We start from the raw sequence: 22,766 nt of genomic DNA on the forward strand, positions 1-22,766 counted from the left end.
TTTATGTTCACGTGATTGTTTTTAACTGTAGACTGTAGTGTCACTTTGCCTGTACAGTGTTGCCAACTCAAAAATTACAATTTTTTGGTCAAGTGACTCTTATTTTACAGTTTTTACCTTCATAACTGTTTAAATCAGATTTTGCACATCTTCATAATTCTGACTACCTTTTTATAGTCACGTGACTGTTTTTGACTAGAGGCAATTGGCCAGTACAGTGTTGCCAGTTTAAAATTACATTTCCAAAGTCACGTGACATGTAATTTATCATTAAAACTTTTGCCACTGCCTGACTGTTATTCAGCAAAATTTCACAGCCTAAATTACCTATTGACAGTCACGTGATTGTTTTTCACTAATGACATTTTGCCTTTACAATGTTGCCAGCTAAAAAATTGCATTTTCAGTCACGTGACGTGTATTTTCAGCTTTTGCCATTGTCTAAATTAGATTTATTGAATTTTAACAGTGGAAGCTACATTTTTATGTTCACGTGATTGTTTTTAACTGTAGACTGTAGTGTCACTTTGCCTGTACAGGGTTGCCAGGTCAAAAATTACAATTTTTTGGTCAAGTGACTCTTATTTTACAGTTTTTGCCTTCATAACTGTTTACATCGGATTTTGCACATTTTCATAATTCTGACAACCTTTTTATAGTCACGTGACTGTTTTTGACTAGTGGCAATTGGGCAGTACAGTATTGCCAGTTCAAAATTGCATTCCCAGAGTCACGTGACGTGTATTATCATTAAAACTTTTACCACTGCCTGACTGTTATTCAACAAAATTTCACAGCTTAAATTACCTTTTTGAGTCACGTGAGTGTGTTTTTCCCTAATGAAATTTTGCCTTTACAATGTTGCCAGCTCAAAAAATGCATTTTTAGTCACGTGACGTGTATTTTCAGCTTTTACCACTGTCTAAATTAGATTTATTGAATTTTAATAGTGGAAACTACATTTTTATGTTCACGTGATTGTTTTTAACTGTAGACTGTAGTGTCACTTTGCCTGTACTGGGTTGCCAGCTCAAAAATTACAATTGTTTGGTCAAGTGACTTACAGTTTTTGCCTTCATAACTGTTTAAATCGGATTTTGAACATTTTCATAATTCTGACTCCCTTTTTATAGTCACGTGACTGTTTTTGACTAGTGACAATAGTAATGTTAGCAGCCTAAATATTAACAAGTGTTTACAACTTTGTAAGCAAACCTATTAATATTATTTGAAATATAAATAATTTTTAAGTTTCATGTAACTACTTTTTGTTTTTTGTATTTTTTTTATTTTTATTTTTTTTATTATGTAGAGCAGTAAATCTATTCTAAATCTAAATCTTAAAATTTGCTCACATAAGTAGTCAGTCAAGGAAGAAATACAAAAATTCGTTTATAAGCCCTGTCTAAATGATAAAAATTTGGATTTAAAATATTTATTTTGTTTGCAAAGACGAATGTCAATCAACTGGCTTAAACTACTAATCCACTATATTTATCGTCTTAGGAGTTAATACAATTTGCGTGGGAACTGCTTGTATAAAGTTTTAGAACAAAATGAAGATTGAGCAGTTTTCATGGGAATGTAAACATTAGTATAAGATTGGATTGTTGGCATTTCTATGTGAATATAACGTACCTTTATTGATATAAACTTTTATTTTATATTTGATATAAAATTTAATCGCTATAAGTTTGCTACTGAGCTGTTTTTTGAATGGTTTTTTTTGTTAAGAAAACTGCAAATTAAAGAATTTTCTGTTAATGTGGTAGACAAGTGATGTTTTCTTATTGAAAATCTATAGGTTTCCTAGCATTACAATTTTTATAATGTGAGTGTTTTTGACGATTCCCTGTATTTATTCAGAAAACATTTTTGCATCATATACGTAGTTCTTAAATAAAACGTTAATCAAGTAGAAATTCTGTTTATTTTTGGCCCTGTCCAATATCTAACTTTTGCGAGGTTTTTCCCAACAGTTTTGCTAATTATATACATATAGTATATCAATTTAAATTGGTTTCCTAAATAACTAAATTTTTTAAGAAATACCTATCTATAATCATTAAATGCTCGAAACGTACGTAACCTTGGTTTCAATAATTATATGTAATTTTTACCAAATTTATTAATTTGTACTTTTAATTAAACCAGTTTTGGACACTAATTTCTTTATTGAGGACGTGTGAAAATACAGATTTTCAAAAGAGAATAGAAAAAAGATAATTTATTATTACATCCTTCCTATTTCTAGAAAATAAATCTAGTTTCTATATCCGTGTTAGTTTTACATGGCAAAAATCAAAACAAAATAGAATAAGATTACAATGTAATATGTGACAAATAAAGAAACAAATTTCACGTTCAAAACATTTACCTTGTTTTGCAATCCTATTTTACAGTAATTTGTATTTTACTTATTTTCACAAAAATAATTGTATTTTAACAAAACTTGGTCAAATCATATTTTTTCAGTGTTAATCATAATTAATTAATAATAATTTTCAAATAAAAAAAAAATAAATCGCTTTCTAGACATTTATGTTTTTGTTCTTCGACTCGTCATTAATTTTGAATGACATCACGTAATTTTTGTTAAAATAATAAAAAAAATAATTTTCTTTTAAAAACATTCTTAAACATTGAAAAAAATAAACTTTGGCAACAATAGATTTTCCAAATAATTTTTTACTAACATTTTTTACAGGATGATTACATTTATCGATTCTACGGAAAATACAAAAATACAAAGTAAACCGATTTTTTTGACGTTCTACAAAAAATAATTTAAAAAAAAATTGTAGATTTTGCAAAAAATATGCTTTATTATTTTATTATATAACTTTTATGGAAATCAATTTACTACCATAACCTTAGTAAAATCTATGTTTTCTTTATTATTAATTGTTCAAATTTTGACAGCATTTTCCTCCCTGACTGAAACGAATTTTTATTTATTTTTTTAATTATTTGATAAGGGCTTTAATGAGAATTCCAAAAAATGTGCATAAAAGTATGATCCGGTCACTACACGTGAGTTTTACCGGCAATTTTGTCGCAGACTGTCCTTTAAACCGTGTTTATTGCATTTCAAATTTTGACAGCGCTTTCCTCCCTGACTTTACCAATTCCTTTTGTATTTTTTTACGTTATTGGATAGGAAATTTAATGAGGATTCTAAAAATGTGCTTAAAAATATGATCCGGTTACTAAAAGTGGGTTTTACGGGCGATTTTGTCGGAGACTGTCCTTTAAACCGTCATTGTTACGGTTTATTCAAAAATGTACCCTGTATATACAGAGTTAGTAAGAAAACTGAACAGCCCTTTAATAAACGTGTTTATTGCAGTTGAATTTTTGACCAAATTTTAAATCTAAGGAAATTTAATTCTAAGTCAGCTGGATTTGAACCAACGATTGCTACCTTTCTAGCTTTCTTACTCACTTTGTATATATAGGGCGAATTTTTGAAACTTGGGATACTAAGGCAACACACTTTTCGCTGTAAATTCTGAAAAATTTAGTTGTTTCACTCACTCTGTATATACAGGGTGAATTTTTAAATTTACCCTAGTGAAATTGAGAAAACTTCCTGATGTACATAGAGAGTGATTTTTTTAATAAACGTTACCAAAACGTGTTTCCTTTCATTTAATATAAATATTTACGGACATCAACAACTTTATTACTTTTGAATTTTGGTTTCATTTATTTGATAAAGTAACTGAAAATAAATGAGAGTGACATTTTACCATTGTCACATTTCCGTCTGTTCAACGTGGCAATATCGTATTTGAAATCTGACACACTCCCCAACCCTGTGGAGTTAAATTTAGCAGTTGGGACGTTAAATGACAGTTTAAGGCTTCAAATTTGACAGTTATGACAGTTATGTGGCTTATAGTCAGGTGACACTTGTTATAACTATTAAAACCGAGATTAAAACTCATTCAGCAGTGAGATGAAACTATCAAATGCAAAACAGGTTGTACCTTGTATTTACACCGCAATAAAGCCCCAAATTTTACATTTGTGGTGAGTGTGTGTTCGAAGTGACACTTTGATATGTTTCTTACACATCACTTGACAGCTGTCAACTGTCAAATCTAACATACAACTGAAATACGCAGATTTCTTTAAAAAATCACATTGCTAGTCGAATTTCCTCCATAGAACTAAATTTAACAGTTGTGACACTTTGATATTTTTTTATTTCGTCAGACAGCTGTCAAAAATCACGCAGCTGTGGCCAATCCAGAATAATTCCACCTCTTGAATAAATCACACTGTACATTGTATTTATAGTAGTATGGAGCAAAATGTGACAGTTGTGACATTGACGCAAGTATCACTGTTCCTTACAATGTCAGAACTGACAAATTTGGCTCCGTGGAGCTGTAAACACTACTTACAATGCAATTCTTCAAAGAAACATATATATTTGACATTTTATACTTTCAGGTCACTGGTGAGTGAGTTTTGACAGCTATCACGTGACGTAAGAAAAGTATAAAAGTGTTCCTTTACGTCAGAACTGTCAATTTGGTTTCATGAAGCTTTAAAGAGTACTTACAGTGTAATTCCCCCTAGAAACACATCTACTTGGCGTTTTATAACTTCCAAATTCCATTCCCTAAATAAACTACTAGAACCACGCCATTTCGAAAGGAATCACAGATTTTAATGCGGTTTGGACTGTCATTGGGCTTGGTTTATTGGCTTTTTACTAATGTAAAAACTTTTGCTTTAATGCACTCTAACTGTCTTATACAGGGTGTGAAAGGAGTGCGTGCAAAAAAGTGAAATTTTCAAGTAGTCCCCAATTAACCAAAATATTTTTTTTGGTTTTGTTTTAACATAAGAAAGTGTTGTTTAGGTCAATATTTCGGGACGTTTTTGGGCGTTTCCGAATTAACGTCCCATGTCACAAGAAATTATCCGAAAAAGACGACATTACAGTGCTCAAGCTCACATTTGGTAAAACCTTACAGGGTGTCCAGCGATAGTGAGTGAAACTTGAATTTGTTTACACAAGTTGTTCTTCCACTCTAACTATCTATAAACCACCTGTATGGTTCTATCGGTCAAAGGAATTGAATTAAAATGATGCACATAATATGGGACCTACACGTGACTTAAAATGAAAGTTAAAGCTACTGCCCTAGTAGTAATAATGCCTGGGATCCTAAAAGGTCCGGCGAGTAGGCCATGGGAGGGTTTGAGGCCATTTCCCCTCAAACCCTCCCCCCCTTACCACACCTGACCTACGCCACCCAGACGTCCCGTCTCCCTGACGAGGGCAAGGATCTGTCCCCACTCCAAGGAAGACCGTTCCCTGCAGGAGAGTGTGGAGGCCCCAAGAAAGCGCCTCCTGATAGACGACGAGCGATGGCAGACTCCTAATAGGTGATATGATGTCTCCTCCGCCGTTCCACATTGTGAACAACCGGGGCTATCACCAATTCCTAGTAGATGCAAATGTCTGTTTAGGCCACAGTGGCCTGTCAGACCAATTGTCACTCATCCGCCTTTCTCCACGTCTCTGTGGTACCTTCAAGCGCCCAGTCACTTAGTGCGCTTGCTACTTGTCTGTTGCTTAATCCTATGTGAGGTTCGGCAGTTATAGGACGTGACGTGAGCATTCAACCAACGAAACTTGACATTTACTGTTTCTGAGTTGGAAACCAGTCAGGGATTGCCTCTGCAAACAGACCTAGTAAATTAAGCTCAATGATCGCCCAAACCGCATCAAAATCTGTCGTTTCGTTTAGAAATGGCAAGGTTTCAAAAATAACCTAAAAAAATCACTGTCTCGGTTGAGATGGCGTACTTTAGTTGCTTTTGATATGCATTTATTAGCCTTTTCTTCACCATTCTCTTCAATTTCTTAAATTCTCTTGGTATGTTCTTCATAAATAAATTTCTGACAGATTCAGGTTGTTAAGAACACTATAACCTACACCGTTTCCAAGGTATTATTTGTTCATAATGTACCTCTAGGTGAAACATAAATAATCTAAGTAATATTCTTCCTTCCGCCCTCTATACGTAAATAACTGTTGCATATTCTTAAAAATAAAATATTGTATGTATGTTTTTGAAAATTAACCAAAATTATACATATAATTTCAAAATTAAATTGTATATCAGAACCAAAAGGAGAGACTAAGGTCGGCTCTTTTAGTGTCTAGAAATTGGTCTTTAGAATTCTCGTTATTTCAGAATTGCCGCTTGTAGATTTTTGTTCAAAAAGTTTTAAATTTTAGGAATAATTATGAATTAAAAATTCGTTTCTATACGTATAATTAGAAAATGATCTGTTTTTCCGGACTTACTGGTAAATAAGTGAATTAAATTTAATCATAATAATCAAGAATCAATCAATACTCGAATAGTAGCATTTTAATCGAATTTGAGTTCTAATTATCAGCGCAGTTTAAAACATCCGGAATAAGTTATTTTTTTCAACTTAAAGTATAATAGAACAAAATGCACGATTATCATAACCAATTTAATTCTTCTATTTTGAAAAGCTGATTGTAATTTTTATGTTTACAATAGTTCATTACTATCTCCGATTTATAATAGCATAATTGAATTGCAACGATGACACAACATCAATCAATTCTGAATCGTCCAGTTATTCGTAGTTGTTATAATGGGTTCGCTGGTACCACAGAATTACGTCGAATTGCCCGCTCGTAATATTTGATAATTAGAAAGTACGTGCGCATTTTTATATACACACAAAAAATGATACGTGTTTATTTAACCAATTATTGACGATTTTGAATTTGCTCTTCCGGTTTTCGTATTGAAAGCACAACAAACTTTCCACTAAAATATTATTAACACCACACCGACAGAGTCATTAACAAAACGTGTATCATTTTTTCTAATCTATAACATTCCGTTAGGATAACGATGATTTGGTTTAATTCAGCGAGGAGAAGTATCCGATATTCGTTGAAATGTTGGAAGGTTGAAGGAGACCAAATACAGGGTGATTAAGCGGTGTAAGCAGCTGTTAATTGCAAACTATTCATAATAGAGTTTCGTAAATTTATTTATTTATTTATCGTATGGCATAGCACATTCTTTCAGGATAAAAACTTAAAAAATACATGGACAGTGAGTAAAATTACTTATATACAACAAACATAACACAAAGTGAGGTCATAGACAAATGTCGAGATTATGTATAAAGTCTTTTCGCCATCAGGAAATACGAGAAACTCCCATCATAAGCCCTTTTCTCGCATGTTTCCACTATGTGACGAATAGTTTGTCTGCCGCCTGCACAGTCACAGCCGGGGGTTGGTATTTTACCCTATTTATGAAGAGAGCTGCACATCTTCCGTGGTTAGTGCGTATTCTATGAAGGGACATGGGAGGTCCTGAATATGTCCAGGGCACACCTCCTGCCATTGCTCCTTCCAGGACTGTGCGAGGTTAAAAATTCTGTTCTGTGTAGTTCCTGGGCTATAGCTATTGGCGGATGTCTGGATCTGAGTCTGTTTGTTTCCAAATCAGGCACGTCGCGATGGATAGGGAGCTGGGGGTTATTGGATATCGTCCCATATTCCCGAAGGAGAGCACTCCTTCTTCGCAGGCCAGTAGTTGGTATGTGGCTCAGAATAGGGAGCCAATATGTTGGGGTCGATCTGATAGTTCCACTGATAATTCGCATCGTGTTGTTTAGCTGCACATCAATTTTCTTCGTGTGAGCACTATTCATCCACACTGGAGCGCAGTATTCTGGGAATGAGTAGACCAGCCCCAGGGCTGAGGTGCGTAGAGTATCAGCCCATGTAGTGCCGCACAGCTTGTGGAGAATATTATTCCTTATTTTTAGCTTGGCTGCAGTATTCTCTAGGAGACGATTTCCCTATAAGTGTTGTTTTTGTGAAGTTCGGTTGCAGTCTCCATTTGCGAAAGTAAGTACCCAGGGATACCAGATCAGCAGGCAAGCATGCCATCAGTCGGGTAGTTCTCAGACATGGGATTATCTGAATTAATTTGTAGAGTAGGCCTTGTTTCCAGACTTGTCGTACGCAGCGGACAGGTCTATGAAACAGCTGATGTCTTTAGTCTTCTTCGGTAGCCAGCCTCTATGTGTGTTGTCAGGGACATGACTTGGTCTGCACAGCTGCGCTCAGGGCGGAACCCGGCCTGTTGTATAGGTACTACTTCCAATATTTTGGCAGCCACACTGTTGTAAAGAAGTCTCTCCAGGAGTTTGTAGAATGAACTCAGTAAGGTGATGGGACGATAGCTCTTCGGCTCATTGCTTGGCTACCCCGGTTTTAGCAGGGCAATTATTTTTGAACTCTTTATTTGCTGGGGGACTATGCCGTGTATCATAATATCTGCGAAGAATTCAGCCAGCCATCCTTTTGCGTATTTGCCACAGTGAAGGAGGAACTCCGGATGGACTGCGTCAAATCCAGATGGTTTCCCTGACTTTACGTCTTTAAGACCAGTAGTTATTTCGTCTGGTAAAAACGGTCGGAAATATTCTGTTTGATCATCACAGTCGGATTTTAATTCTTTGAGCTCATGTTTTATTTGAGTAGTGTAGGTTCTACCTCGCGGAGCTTCAGAGTTGATACAAAATGAGCAGCAATCTTACTTGGACTCATCAGATGTTTTAAAGTCTAGTGCTTAAATTGTCTTCACCCATTTTTCTCGTCGAGCCACGCCAAAGTTGTTCAGCAGTTCGTCCGCGATATCTTGGTCGTTACTGTTCAGAAATGCCTGATATTGATTTCAGTCTTCATTCCAGCCTGGTATGGGATTTTTTGCCGAGCTTATAACTGCTCCGACAAACCTCGTGTAGTTGTTTGCCTTAGGTGGAATCCATCCGAGACACCTATCCAAGTTGCTGGAAAAAGCTTCCCAGTTTGCTTTCTGAAAATTCCATTTCGGACGAGGGAAGGAAGTCACCAGGGGAATAGTCGTTCCGATCTCTATCAGAGCGGGTCGGTGCTGGCTGTGTGGAAAACCTGTTAGGATATTACGAGAAGTTCTGAGCAGAGTATGATCCTTGTCTGCAGTCACAAAGCAAAGGTCAGGATTATAACCCCGTCTCCATGCTGCAGAATAAAAGGAATCTTTATCCTTTGCATCAAATACAAGATACATGTTTTTTTCTTCTGCCCAGTCCACTGTCATCATTGCCTCTATTTCCATTGTGTGTGATGACTGTTAAAATTGCCTACGTACACAGAGGGATGTTGCAGTATCGGTAGGACTTGTGTTGACCATGAGGCTGCTGGGGGCTTGTATATGTTATGTATGGTCAATTCTCCGATTTGAACAGTCACCTCATGTATATTGTTGTCAGAAGAGGTTGAGCACAAATGAGCATTTTCAATATTGGACCTCACGTAAGTTGCCACACCGTAGGCGTGATGGTAGGTCATACCTATGGTATGACCTCCAACTAGGTCATAGCCAGATATCTTCCCTCTTTTATCAAGTTGTTTCTCATTTTCTGCATGTGTTTCCTGAATAGCGACGATGTCGATGTCATTGTGGCTTAAAACCCTCTGGAGCACGTCGCATTTTGATCTGCTTATTCCTTCTATGTTCAACTGGCAAATCTTGATACAGAGTCCAAGATTTCTTGTCGGGTAATTTCTAAGCGGTTTTATCAAAACTCAACCTCGAATTCAAACACATGGGTATCTGATAAATAAATAATTAATCAAAAAACATGTTTTTATTTAAATTCATTAATTTATCTCTTTTTTTTCTGGAAGCAATTAACCTAATTATTAAATTATATCAAACTAAATTATCTACTCATTCTGACAACATATTCATTTCAATTGCTTAATTTAGTTAAAAAACTAAAGTACCAAGTACGTAATACACTAGGTATATTTTTTTGACAAGTGTGACATCATTAGTTTTGGAAAAACGAAATAAAAAGTTCAGGTTTTTCAGGTTTTAGGTTCAGGTTTCGTATTTGAATATTTGAAGTTGATGATGGTATCTAAAAAACGAAACGCCGGAGCTGAAAGCTAAAACTATTTTATTGAAGAGCATAAAAAAATTCCTCCAGAAGGTGCCATTGATTTTCCAAAATCTGAATAATAAAGTGGTAAAAAAATTAAATTGAAATTTGACTTTCGGTTTTTCTCGGATATCTTCGGATGTAATAAAAAAAATATTTTTTTTTTAACCAAATTATTTATAAGTAAAATGCCCCCATTTAACTAAAGCTCTATCAACTATAGTTTCTGAGATAGCAATGCTAATGCATCGAATTTGTATCACCCTGTATGCAGAGATCGTTTGTAAACTTAAATAATATCTGTTTAATTTATCAAAAATATACAATAATACATAGATCTTTTTTCCATCAGATTAACGTCTCTTAATCTTCTTCATAGACTAAATATTTAAGAAATCTTCTTTGAACTTGTTCTAATGGTTTCGTACGTTTATCGTAAATGGGAGACCATATCAATGAACCGTATTCTAATTTACTTCTAACTAATGAACAATAGAGTGTTTTCAATGTTGCAATGTTATTAAAAGATTTACAATTTTGATAAATCAATCCTAATCTAATTTGTGAAGCTTTTGAAATTACTATATTAACATGGCTTGTGAAGCTTAATTTAGTGTCCAGTGTAATACCCAGATCATTTGTATTTTCCACTCTCTTTAGCTATAAGACAGACTTTTTTTGTAAATATTATTAAAGCGCATTTATCACAGTTAAGTTTTAACCTATTCAGTTTACACCATCTCGGAATGGAATCAAGAGCCCTCTGTAATCTAACACAATCCTCGCGAGCTTCAATAGACAGATACATTTTTAAATCAACAGCAAACATCTGATGTTCAACTTCTATTGACTCTGACATGTCATTAATAAAAACGAGGAAAAGAAGTGGCCCTAGGTTGGATCCCTGAGGTACTCCAGACGAGGCTACAATCGGTTTAGATTTAAAACCATTATATTGAACATATTGGGTACGATCCCCAAGATAAGACTCAAAAAAAACTGACATAATCGTCAAACAGACCAAAACTTCTGAGCTTCTCCATAAAACTAGCATGACTTATGCTATCAAATGCCTTTAAATAATCTGTAAAGATCTATATCTACTTGTCCTTTCTTATCAACAGTATCTGCCACAAACTGAGTAGAACATGCTAAGTTGGTCATGGTAGATCTGCCCTATAACGGCTCAATTTTGAAAACTTAGTTATCCAAAATTAACATTTTAAAGACCTTTGAGAAACTACAGACTAAAGAAATACGTCTATAATTTTCAATATTGACCTTAGTGCTCTTCTTGAAAACTGGGCAAACTTTTGCTGATTTTCAGCTTTCTGAAAACTCAAAGAAAGATTGAAGATCTTGCACAGGTAAGCTAGTACTCTAATGGTGTCATTAATTAGATTACTTGGAATTATATCAGGACCAGACGACAATTTTGGCTTAAGCTTCTTTGCTTTATTAATTATGTCAGTTTCAGTTAATACTGCTAAATTTATACAGTCAAAATTGATAGAGTCTACTGTTGGAATTACATTATTATCATCTGAGTAAAAGCCAGAGAAATAATCACGGAAACCGTTTAGAATATCTGATGGCTGATTTAGTCTTCTTCCTTGCCACAACATTTCAGAGGGTATAGCAGTAGTGCTTTTCTTTTGATTTACATATCAACATGCAATGCCGGATGATATGGATCTTCGACCACAAATGGACTCTTGATTCCTTCCTACAATTGGAAAATATTATATCAAAGTATCTTTTGAATAACATTTGGCACATTAGCATATTATTATTCTTGAACGTATGCTGGAGACAAATCAAATGAAAGGGTGTTATTCCTTATCAGCCATATGAATAGTTGGGGTGGTGTCTGGGAAACCCAGTTCTCCTTGGCTTCGTTGCGGCACTCTCTCTATAAACTCTTTGATAAAGTCATCTTTTTCGTAAGCTTTCGAAGCTAACATGGGTGACGTGTGGGAAGAAATGGAGGCTGCCATGACCAATGTTGCGGAGGCACAATTGGGACATAAACGAAAAGCACAAAAACACGATTAGATGAAAGATGAGATATTGGCGCTGTTTGAGGAACGAAGAGGGTACAAGAACAAAGGGAATGGTGATAACTACAAAAAAATCCAGAAAGAAAGAAGAAGAAGAAGAGAAGAGACATAGAACGAAGATAAGAACCGCTAAGAATGAGTGGCTGAAACAACAGTGTGAAGAACTAGAATAACTACAAAGAATACACGATATCTTCAACCTACACAGATAGATAAAAGAGACGGCAGGAGTATGACGATATTTAATCGAATCTATAACACAGACGAATATCCCGCCAAATGGTTAACATCGAATTTTGCCCCCTTGCCGAAAAAGAACAATGCAACAAAATGTGAGGATCACAGACTAATCAGCCTCATGAGTCACACACTGAAGATATTCCTTAAGATTATCCACTACAGAATATCAATAAAGTGCAAAAGAAACATCGATTTGGATTCAGACGAGGTTTAGGTACGAGAGAAGCATTAGTTGCGGCTCAAGTACTAATTCAGAACTGCAACGATCAAAGAAAGAACATAATGCTGTGTTTCATCGATTATGAAAAGGCGTTCGACAGAGTCCAACATCATAAACTGATCCTAATCCTAAATAGATTGAACATAGACCAAAAAGACATCCGCTACATTCAAAGCCTATACTGGAACCAAATGGCTGAAGTCAGAATTGGTAACGATCTCACAGAATCAAGACCAATTTGTAGAGGGGTCAGGCAAGGCTGTGTTCTCTCCCCACTTCTCTTCAATTTATATTCTGAAGCCATCTTTCAGGAAGCCCTAGAAAAACGTAACGTAGGTGTTAAAGTGAATGGTGTATGGGTCAACAGTATTTGTTATGCGGACGACACAGTTCTAATTGCAGATAACATGGAGGATTTGCGGGATATCCTTGGGACTGCCGGGGAATACAGTAAGAACATGGGCCTCAATATCAACACAACAAGAGGACTATATTCATGATAACTACACGAATACCACAAGAATTTCAAAACTCAAGATAATCAACCAAATAGAGCGAGTAAATAAATTTAAATATCTAGGAACGTAACTGTGTGAAAACTGGAAACCAGACCCAGAAATCAGATTGATTGATTGGTGTTCATGAAATTCAAAAAAGTGCTCACCAATACTGATTTCGATCGGCTTGAGAATTAGATTTGTCAAATGCTATGTCTGGACAGTGTTGCTTTATGGCATGGAGGGATGGACACTGAAGGTGAGCTCTATGAACAAGCTGGAAGCATTCGAGATAAGGGTTTATAGGCGTGTATTGAGGATTCCATGGACTGCAAGAAGAACCAACTATGAAGTCTTGAGAATAATCAATAAAGACCGCGAACTGTTAGACACCATTAAACGTCGGAAAACAGCATACCTGGGCCACGTAATACGCAACGAGAGGTACCAATTCCTGCAATTGATAATTGAGAGAAAGAGAGGAATCGGCAGGAAAAAGATGTCATGGCTCCGCAACGTTAGGGAGTGGACAGGACTGAGGACAATGCAAGAACTAATGCATACCATAGGTAATAAGGAAGACTGAACAAATGTAATCGCAAACATCCATTAATGGACACGCAGCAGAAGAAGAAAAATTCAATATATCTCTTCAAATAGCCGAGATCCCCATGGCGAGGCTCGTAAAACGAGCACCCTGTATACTATTTTCCCGTAAAAGAAATAAGTTTGACGCGGCATTTTTAAAAAGAAAAAGTTAAATTGTCAAGTGCAGTCAAAAATGTTTTGGGGATGACAATTAAAAAGTATCTGTACGTCGGCGTCAACAGGTAATATCGAGGAAATCTGACAAAAATGTCAAAATTTTAAGGTTATAACAAAAACAGTACCTACTACTTTATTTTCCACTTAGTTTTTGAGGTGAGGAGTTTTCGAATATTTTTTAATGCGTGATTTAGAAAGAGGAAAATTACTTCCAGCATTTTTTCGTGAATACATTTACTAAACAATTTTTTTTCTGAAGCGCTCTTATAGTTTCCGAGAAACATTTTTTAATAATTTTTGCAACAAATTTGATAATTAACTTTGTGGTTTGGTTGACTCCACTGGTACACGTGTACATTTTAAACAAATTACACTCAAAGAATCAAACAAGCAATTACCCATACGTGCGTTACAAAATGAACAGGAAGCTACACTGGTGAAGTGTAACCAGTTAAAATTTCTTGGGATGTTAGACAACTTTGTGGATATAAAAAGTGTGTCAAGTCCATTTCTTATTAAAAAAAAATTAATTTGTCAGAAATAAGCGTAATAACACCGCAAATCTATACGTAATTAATGCATAACTCATCCAAACCTAACGCGAAACAATCGATTTCGGAATTAAGCAAGTGTGATCTAATCATCATTAATTCAGCCGGTATTACGACAAGTAGTGAATTGGTTCTACGGAATGTGTCTCAGGTAGTGTGAGGGTTAATGTACTTAAAAAATTTGTATTAATCCCTGAATTTGGGTGCGTGTGTGTCGCATACAAGGGTAAACTTTTTAATCTCTCAATATCTTGAAGGTGCAAATAAAAAAACTAATCAATTTGCATGTAATTAAAGCGTCCATGCTGTCTAGGAAATTGTAGTGGCAACAAAGTCGACCACCTTCAATTTCAAGTCAAGATCAAGGCAAGTCAAGATTTTATTTTCATTAATCCTTTAGTCTATCAAGGTTCGGTGAATATTCGTATATACAGGGTGTGCTAATAAGGTCGCAAATCTATTTACAAAGTAGAATCCTGCAAATGTAAAGCTTCTGTTACAAGTTGCAAGGTCCACTGGAAAAAAAATTGCACCGGTCCACAAAAAATACACGGGGAGCTAGAAAGTAGGTTGTGATGAGTAGAAAGATATAATAAAATAAGTAAATAAAGTTTGTGGGTAACACACAATTTTATAAGAAAACACATGAGGATGTAAAAAGTAGGTCAGGACCGTGCAGTCAATGCCATGGTCAAAGTTATACCGGTGCCATTTAATTTTTGATGGTAAAATATAGACAGATGTTCATATTTTAGTTAATAGCTATCTCCGAGGGTTTCAGCAAAGTTGCACAGTTCCTGAATCGCCGGAATCTAATAACAAAATTGACATATCTCAATCATTTGTGAAAATGTTGATAAAGGGACCTAAGAAGACAGAACAACAAAGCGTCTGTCATGTCGGGCTGCTTAAGGCAGTTAATATGGGCAAATGAATACATGCGAAGGTCAGGTTCTATAAGACTTGTATCAGGCCAATCATGACATACGGAATAGAAACCAGAGAAGAGACCAACAAAACGAAAAGAATGCTTCGAGTAGCCGAAATGAAAACGCTCAGGACTATAATGGGAAAAGTGAGAAGAATGGAAGAGGAAAGACTGCTACACATCGCACTTGAAGGGAAACCAATTGGGAAAAGAGCACCCGGGAGACCATCTAAGAGATGGAAGGACAGCTGGCAGTCCACCTCCCAGGAACTGATCCAGAGGAACCTGTAAAACGAATAGATCGCGCGATCTTAAATATGAATAAGAAGAAGACCTAAAGTGGATCAATTGAAATGTAATTTTGCTAATCTCATTTTGCTGGTAAAAACGAACTTTCTTCTCTTGTTTTAAATTCAATAATTTCGAATTTAAAACAAGTGAATTAAAAATAACCGATTTTAAACTCCAAAGGAACTAAAGAAATTGTTAGAGAAAGACTCGATAAAGGTTACTGGGAAATCCAAAAAAATGTTTGGAAGAAATGGCCTTAGACCGAATTTTTTTACTACACCTCAGTCACACCCTGTTTACTCGGATCCATGACGATTTTCAAAAAGATCATTTAGGTCATCAGAAAGAGCAAGAAAATACCATTTAATCTTCAAAAAAATTATGAAAATCGAGTGAATCACTTTGAAGAAAAAAGACTAAACATTTTGCTGTCCTATTCTTTTTGCCAAGCAGTTTAGATGTCAACTGCTCGCATATTTTAAATGAAACACCCTGTATATTATTATATTTCTGAATACCTGATTTGGGATTATTTTTACGTATCATAACCTATATCAGTCTGCAACGGTTTTCGACATATTGACGTTTTAAAAAATAAATTTTTCATATTTTGAAGCACATACACTAATAAGCAGAATGATATAGAACAAAACTGCTTGCATTTTTCACTATTTGGAAGGCTGTAGCAGGCAAACGGTTGAAGATAAAGCAAAACAGTTCACATGTTCCTATCTTACTTTTTTTGAGATCTGTCTTACAATAGTATTTTCAAAATTTTCAAAAAAATTCAAATTTTGAGCATTTTTTTTTGAAAATGCAATTTTGCAGTGTGCGCAAAGTCGTAGCACATTCGTAAAAAAAATAATATTCCATTGAAAAGCTCTCACTGGGGACTGAATAACACCTTTCTTGGGACTCCCTGTACAGGGTGCTGCATTTTCGATGGTTTTACGGGGTACAGAGAAAACGGTAATAGATAGAAAAAAAAATAGCATACGTGTTCCGATCTCTTTTTCTGAGCTGAGATGACTGGCGAAGAGTGGGCTGCGCAAACTTCTTTTGTTTCAAAGATACGGGGGGCTTTTGAAAATTGGTCATTTTGGAACCTCCTCTGTATTTCATTGGCTATTAAAGTTATCAAAAAAGGAAAAACGGTTTCCGGTAGAAGTTTTGACGTAGAATCCAATGGCGTAGTCAGTTTTTTTCTATTACGTTTAGTTTCTGACATATGACAGTAAGTTATATTGTTTTAAATGGAACACCCTATATATTTTTAGTTCGTTTAATTCTGTTGATTTTTACTTTTTCAACGGTGTATTAAAACATATAAGTTTGTAAACGTTAATCTTGGTAATTTGAAAAAAAGCGTTTCCTTAACAAAAAAGTGCTAAATAATATGTATAAAAATACCCACAGTCGAAACAAAATTTGGCTATGTTCATATTAACATGTTACATGTCGTTTATAAACAGTTTTTTCAACTTCCACCTTAAAAATAGTAGAAAATAAAAATGGCCATTTTTCTTATTAAAGTGACGGTAGAACTGTTTGTAACTTAGATTTTTAATAAGATTTATTAAAAATATTTAATTTTCTGATGTGTTAGTTTATATGATTTCCGATTTTGTTTGGTATTTTAGATATTGGCCTTTTTTTAGCTTAGCAAAGGCCTTTTTTTAAAATAACAGGATTAACCTCTACAAACTTATATGTGGTAATATATATTTGAAAAGATAAAAATCAACAGAATTAAATGACGTAAAAATATATAGGATGTTCCATTTAAAAAAATGTAACTTACTGTCATATGTCAGAAACTGAACGGAATAGAAAAAAACTGACTACGCCATTGGATTCTACATGAAAACTTCTACCGGGAACCGTTCTTCCTTTTTTGATAACTTTAAGAGCAACTGAAATACTGAAGAGGTTCAAAAATTACCAGTTTTCCAAAACCCCCCGTATCTTTGAAACAAAAGGAGTTTGCGCCGCCCACTTTTCGCCAGTCATCTCAGCTCAGAAAAAGAGATCAGAACGCGTATGCTACTTTTTTTCTATCTATTACCGTTTTCTCTGAACCCCGTAAAACCATCGAAAATGCAGCACCCTGTACAAGTAAATAGAAAAACTGAAATAGCAAATTGAGGTAATTTAAAAAGTTGAATCCAAAAAATATTACCAAAATATTCTTATTATAAAATAATTAATGGTGTTTTTTCCATTTCGTGCGAAAAGTGTTTCTTACAGCACTAGTTACGTAATATACTATACCAACTGAACTTCATTACCCCAATAAATATTTACGAATTACGGTTTTTATTTACGAATAAATTTATTATTTCTTTTAGGTGATGGCAGCGATTTGTGCCCATTCGGTGGGCATATCCATTGGAATCACACAAGGTTACAGTGCTATATGGTTGCCTCAATTAAACGAAACTCAAGAATTCAATCTAACCGTAGATCAAAGCAGTTGGCTGGGTATGTAAATGATGCAAATTTATAGTATTTATTAAACGAAAAACTTAAAATAAAGGCAGTGTAGGGATGGGAAAACCCAGGGTGCATTTGTTTGCACCGAACTACCATGAATATGCATCCTGAATGGTGATTCCTGGGACCCATTGTGGTTTCACAATTCTATCCCTAAAAGACTGCAAAGTAAAACTTTAATTTAGTTGATTTTCAAATTTAATTTGAACAATAAGAACAAGTGTTTGAACTAATTTTACTGGGACGAGTATGACAATATTTTCATTGTTTTATTAACATCGTTAACTTTTTTAATATAACAATTTAAATAAACAGAAATCACTCCACATGTGCTGCTTATTAAATCAACTTTGGTTTTCCACTAGAAATTATTAGCTAAATTCAAGGTTAAATAAAAATAATTTGATATTTTGATAAGTTTCTATGTAACCAGGCCATATGACAAAGTACTGTACGGTTCTTCTATACTTATTTGTTTTAACTGTTTTCATGATTAACAATTTTTGGCCTTGTCATGTGTCTTAAATAAGTTTTAGTTAGCAGAAAATTTAAGTGATTTAAAGTAAATTTTCTATACTTTATTTATCCATGACACAATTTATTATAACATAGATTTTAAGGGTTCTCAAAAGTCGTAGATTATGAGGAGATAATAATTTTTCAATATAGAAAGTGCACCAAATCAGTCAAAAATATTAAGAAAGTTAGGGAAGTTTATAAGCTTTTCTGGGGGTGAAATGGGCTATATGTTCGTTTGCCCCGTTTAAGTCCCCGGGGACTGACGGTATCTTTCCGGTGCTCCTCCAGAGGAGCCCGGAGGAGCTGACCCTGGTCCTGCTGAGGATATTTAGGCGATCGCTCACTCTGGAGTACATCCCGGGTGCCTGGAGAAAAGTGAGAGTCGTGTTCATTCCCAAGCCGGTGATGCCCCCAATGGGGCGTTTTTTTGCCCACTCTTTGGTGCCTGGTTGTTGATACTCTGCTGTGGAGACTCAACTCCGCAGATGTCTACGCCCAGGCCTACGCGAACGATGTGGCCATTCTTTCGAGTGGTTGTGTCTTCGGGGGCCTGGCGAGGAATATCAACTGTCGGACTGTTGCCGGGCTTAAATCTGTTCAGCCACATTCTGGGGTACAAATACTTAGGGTTCATTCTAGATTCCACGCTGACCTGGAACGAGCACCTTGCAGTCAAAACCGGGAACTGGGACTCCAGCGAAGAATCCTTCGATGGATCTACTGCGCTATTGTTCGCCCGATGGTAACATACGGAGCGGTTGTTTGGTCCGTAGCTATGAATACGGCCAACTCACGAGCCTTGTTGGACAGGGTTCAAAGACTTGTCTGCGTCTGTATTACAGGTGCAATGAAAACTGCCCCAACAAGGGCACTGGAACCGCTATGTGGGCTCGAGCCGCTGCACCTGTTACAAATACAAAACCTGGCCAGCACGATCGCCAGGCTTGACACCACTCGACTTTTGGGCTCTATTTGGGGTTACATTAAAAACCAGGTTTACGTTCACCATTTTGGCACTGAAGACCAACTTTTGAGGGCAGTTACCGAAGTATTTAATTCCAGATCCTACTAGTTCCACGGGACGCAGCCCAACGCCGACAATCTGGTCATCCTGTGCAAGGGTGCCAGAAACGGTCTGCAGGGCCCCATGGCAAGAGCAAAGCGGATGGTAGATAGATGGTGCCGTTAGGCAGCACTGAGTATCAATCCAAAGAAGGCCCAGCTTATGCTATTCAGCAAGAAGCGGAACCTTGACACAAAACCCATGTTGTCCTGTCAGGGACGAATCTCGAATACCACCTCACGGTGAAATATATCTAAGATCGCACCAAACTATCATGGCGCGATCATGTTGCTTCCAGGGACAAGAAGGCCATGAATATATTATGGGCCTGCAAGAGGGCTGTTGGTGGCACCTGGGGTCTAAATCCCAGGGTGCTCTACTGGCTCTACTACACCGCAGTCAGGCCCATAATTACCTGCGGGGCCATAGTGTGGTGGCCCTGTGTAGAGCAAAGTTCAGCAACCGCTCAACTGGATAAAGTCCAAAGAGCAGCGTGACTGGCGGTGACAGGGGCAATGAGGACCACTCCTTCTAGGGCACTGGAGGTGATGTTAAACCAGCGTGAGAATTGAGGCCACGCGCGCAACTTACAGGCTTCACGTGGGCGGCCAACTACAAGCCTGCTCATTTTGGACGGCAGTATATGGGACTGGGCCACAGACCAGTGTCTGCTCCTACTGATGCCAAGCGATCATCAGATCTCCAAGCTTGTGCCCTCAAATCTCTTCAAAGTTATAGTTCCTGACAGAGAGGAGTGGGGGGCCGATTACGGACCGGAATTCCTCCGGAATAGCGACGTCTGGTACAGAGACGGATCGTTGGCAGAAGGACGCGCGGGGGCCGATATCTTTGCCAGTTCCAGACGCTTGTCACAGAGTATCGCTCTCGGCAGTTACAGTACAGTCTCTCAGGCTGAAGTATATGCCATCCTTGTCTGCGGTTCTGCAGAACAGTCGTCTGCCCCGACAGTAAGGCTGCCATCAGAGCCATTGAGGCCGATGAGGTGCGGTCTAAGCTGGTAATGAGATGCAAAAGTACCTTGGAGACCCTGTCTCAGGGCGGCGGGGTCTGCCTCGCGTGGGTGCCGGGACACACGGGCGTCTCCGGTAACCTAGAGGCTTGACAGATGAGTATGTAGGAACCGCCTTTCCTTATAAATTTAAACCGAAAACAATTAAAGAAGAAGTAATAGTCCATATTCTTTCAGTGGAGTTGTACAAGTACAAAAGGAAGAGAATAACTCGCAGTCGTCTCCACAAGTATTACAATACTAGTATTGTGGAGACGACTGCGTGTCATTCCCTTCCTTTTGTACGAAAACAATTAGTTGTAAAAAATAATATTTAACGATCACCTGTAAAAGGTAACTATTAAAATGAAAGTCCATTATCATCTATTGGCTATGACTGACAGAACGTTTCGCTGTGACGTAGTTTAACACTGATACACAACATAATTATTATTAATTTTATGAGTAACACCAAAAGTTGATAAAAAAACTACTTGTTAAGGTCGTATGCTCGTGTGTTATTTAATATTATGTTGCACTAAGAATACCTATTTATAGTTCTTTAAATATACAGGTATATACAGTCCGTTTTTATAGAAAATATTTTATAATTTCTACATTTCGAAATTGGACTGTTTTTTATCTTCTTCTTTTAAGTGCCGTGTCCTCCCAGAACATTGGCGATCAGCTGCATGATGAAATCAAAAGTGAGTTGTGGTGTTTACTCCATACCATTGGTGAGGATTCTTGAGCCTTGAAAATGTCAGTTTTCCAACTCATCCTGCCAGCGCGGAAGACTTAAGGCTAAATTATCAGTCTATGGCAAACTTCAAAACAAACGAAACTGGTCCCCGGTGGGTAAACAAAAATCCCACACCTTTGATAAGGTCAGCCTCATGGAATCTGGGGGAGGCAAAAATTCGCTAGCACGTAAACTACCTTTAAAGACCATAAATCTGTCAATTGGCACTTACAATATCACAACATTAAGAACTGAAGACCGCATGGAAGAAGAGCTAGGTCATATCAATTGGGATATAATTGGCCTGTGCGAGACACCATTGCCAGAAGAAGAAAAATGCACAGTTCTTAGGTCGGGCCATATGATCTATCAAAATAATAGTGAGACAAACCACAACATTGGAGGAGTAGCATTACTCATCAATAAAACGCTTAAAAATCAAGTAATCAAGATGAAATCAATTTTCGATAGGGTCATCTATATAATGATCTAAAAAAAAGAAATCTATATAAGTATGTCCACATACTTATGTCCACATAAGTACAGCAAATAGATCAACTTTATGAGGATATAACCACAGCAAGAAACTCTGAAAAGACGCACTATGCTATAATAATCGGCGACTTTAATTCCAAAATAGGAGATACGAACACAGACAACATTCCGAATACAGGAAAATTTGGGATAGGAGCCCCAAACCAAAGAGGTGAGAAGATAATTAATTATCTCCAACCAGAAAATCTTTTCTGCATGAACTCTTATTTCAAAAAGCCATTGTCCAATGATCTTTCGATTCTGCCAACCACTAGGTGAAGGGCCGAATCAGTCGACCTACCCGGAGTAAATGCATGCTGATTTGGATGAAGTGGGTTGTGAACCAGCACCTCATCTCTTATATACCGCTCGCAAAGCCTCTCTATTGTTTGTAAGTAGAACGATTTGAGACTAATTGGTCGGAATGCTTTTGGTAAGATGTAATCCATCTTACCTGGTTTGGGTATAAATACCACTCGTACTTCTCTCCACTTACTGGGAATATACCTCAGAGCTAAAGAGGCTCTGAATACTCCAACCAGGTGCGGCATAAGAATGTCCATTCCCCATTGAAGTAGGGCTGGTATTATACCGTCAGGTCCTGGTGGTAATATGGCCATACGCAAAAAAATGATCATGTGACGAAATCTGTGCAATGATGACACGGAATGCCCTCTGACTTGATCAGTTGTGATCCTATTCATAATATTGAGAAAATACAATAAAACACAATATTTGTAATCTTCGCTAAACTCAACAGGGTGTTAGTATTTAGTGTGTTTGGACAGGAAAACCCTATTTCCCGGCTAGATAAGAAAAAACTAGTATACATG

At 36.6% G+C, this 22,766-nt stretch overlaps 1 protein-coding gene across 1 annotated transcript in view; it reads left to right on the forward strand.

Moving 5' to 3' along the window:
• Nucleotides 1-22,766, forward strand: part of LOC145727138 (facilitated trehalose transporter Tret1-like) — a 56,797-nt gene that overhangs the window by 18,396 nt on the left and 15,635 nt on the right. The window contains exon 3 of the mRNA XM_081976608.1: nt 17,922-18,054. Coding sequence (XP_081832734.1) covers nt 17,922-18,054 — 133 coding nt within the window. The remainder of the gene's footprint in view (nt 1-17,921; nt 18,055-22,766) is intronic.

This window comes from Ips typographus, linkage group LG3 (assembly GCF_016097725.1).
Source record: "Ips typographus isolate SLU linkage group LG3, UJ_Ityp_2.0, whole genome shotgun sequence".
Lineage (NCBI taxonomy): Eukaryota > Metazoa > Arthropoda > Insecta > Coleoptera > Curculionidae > Ips > Ips typographus.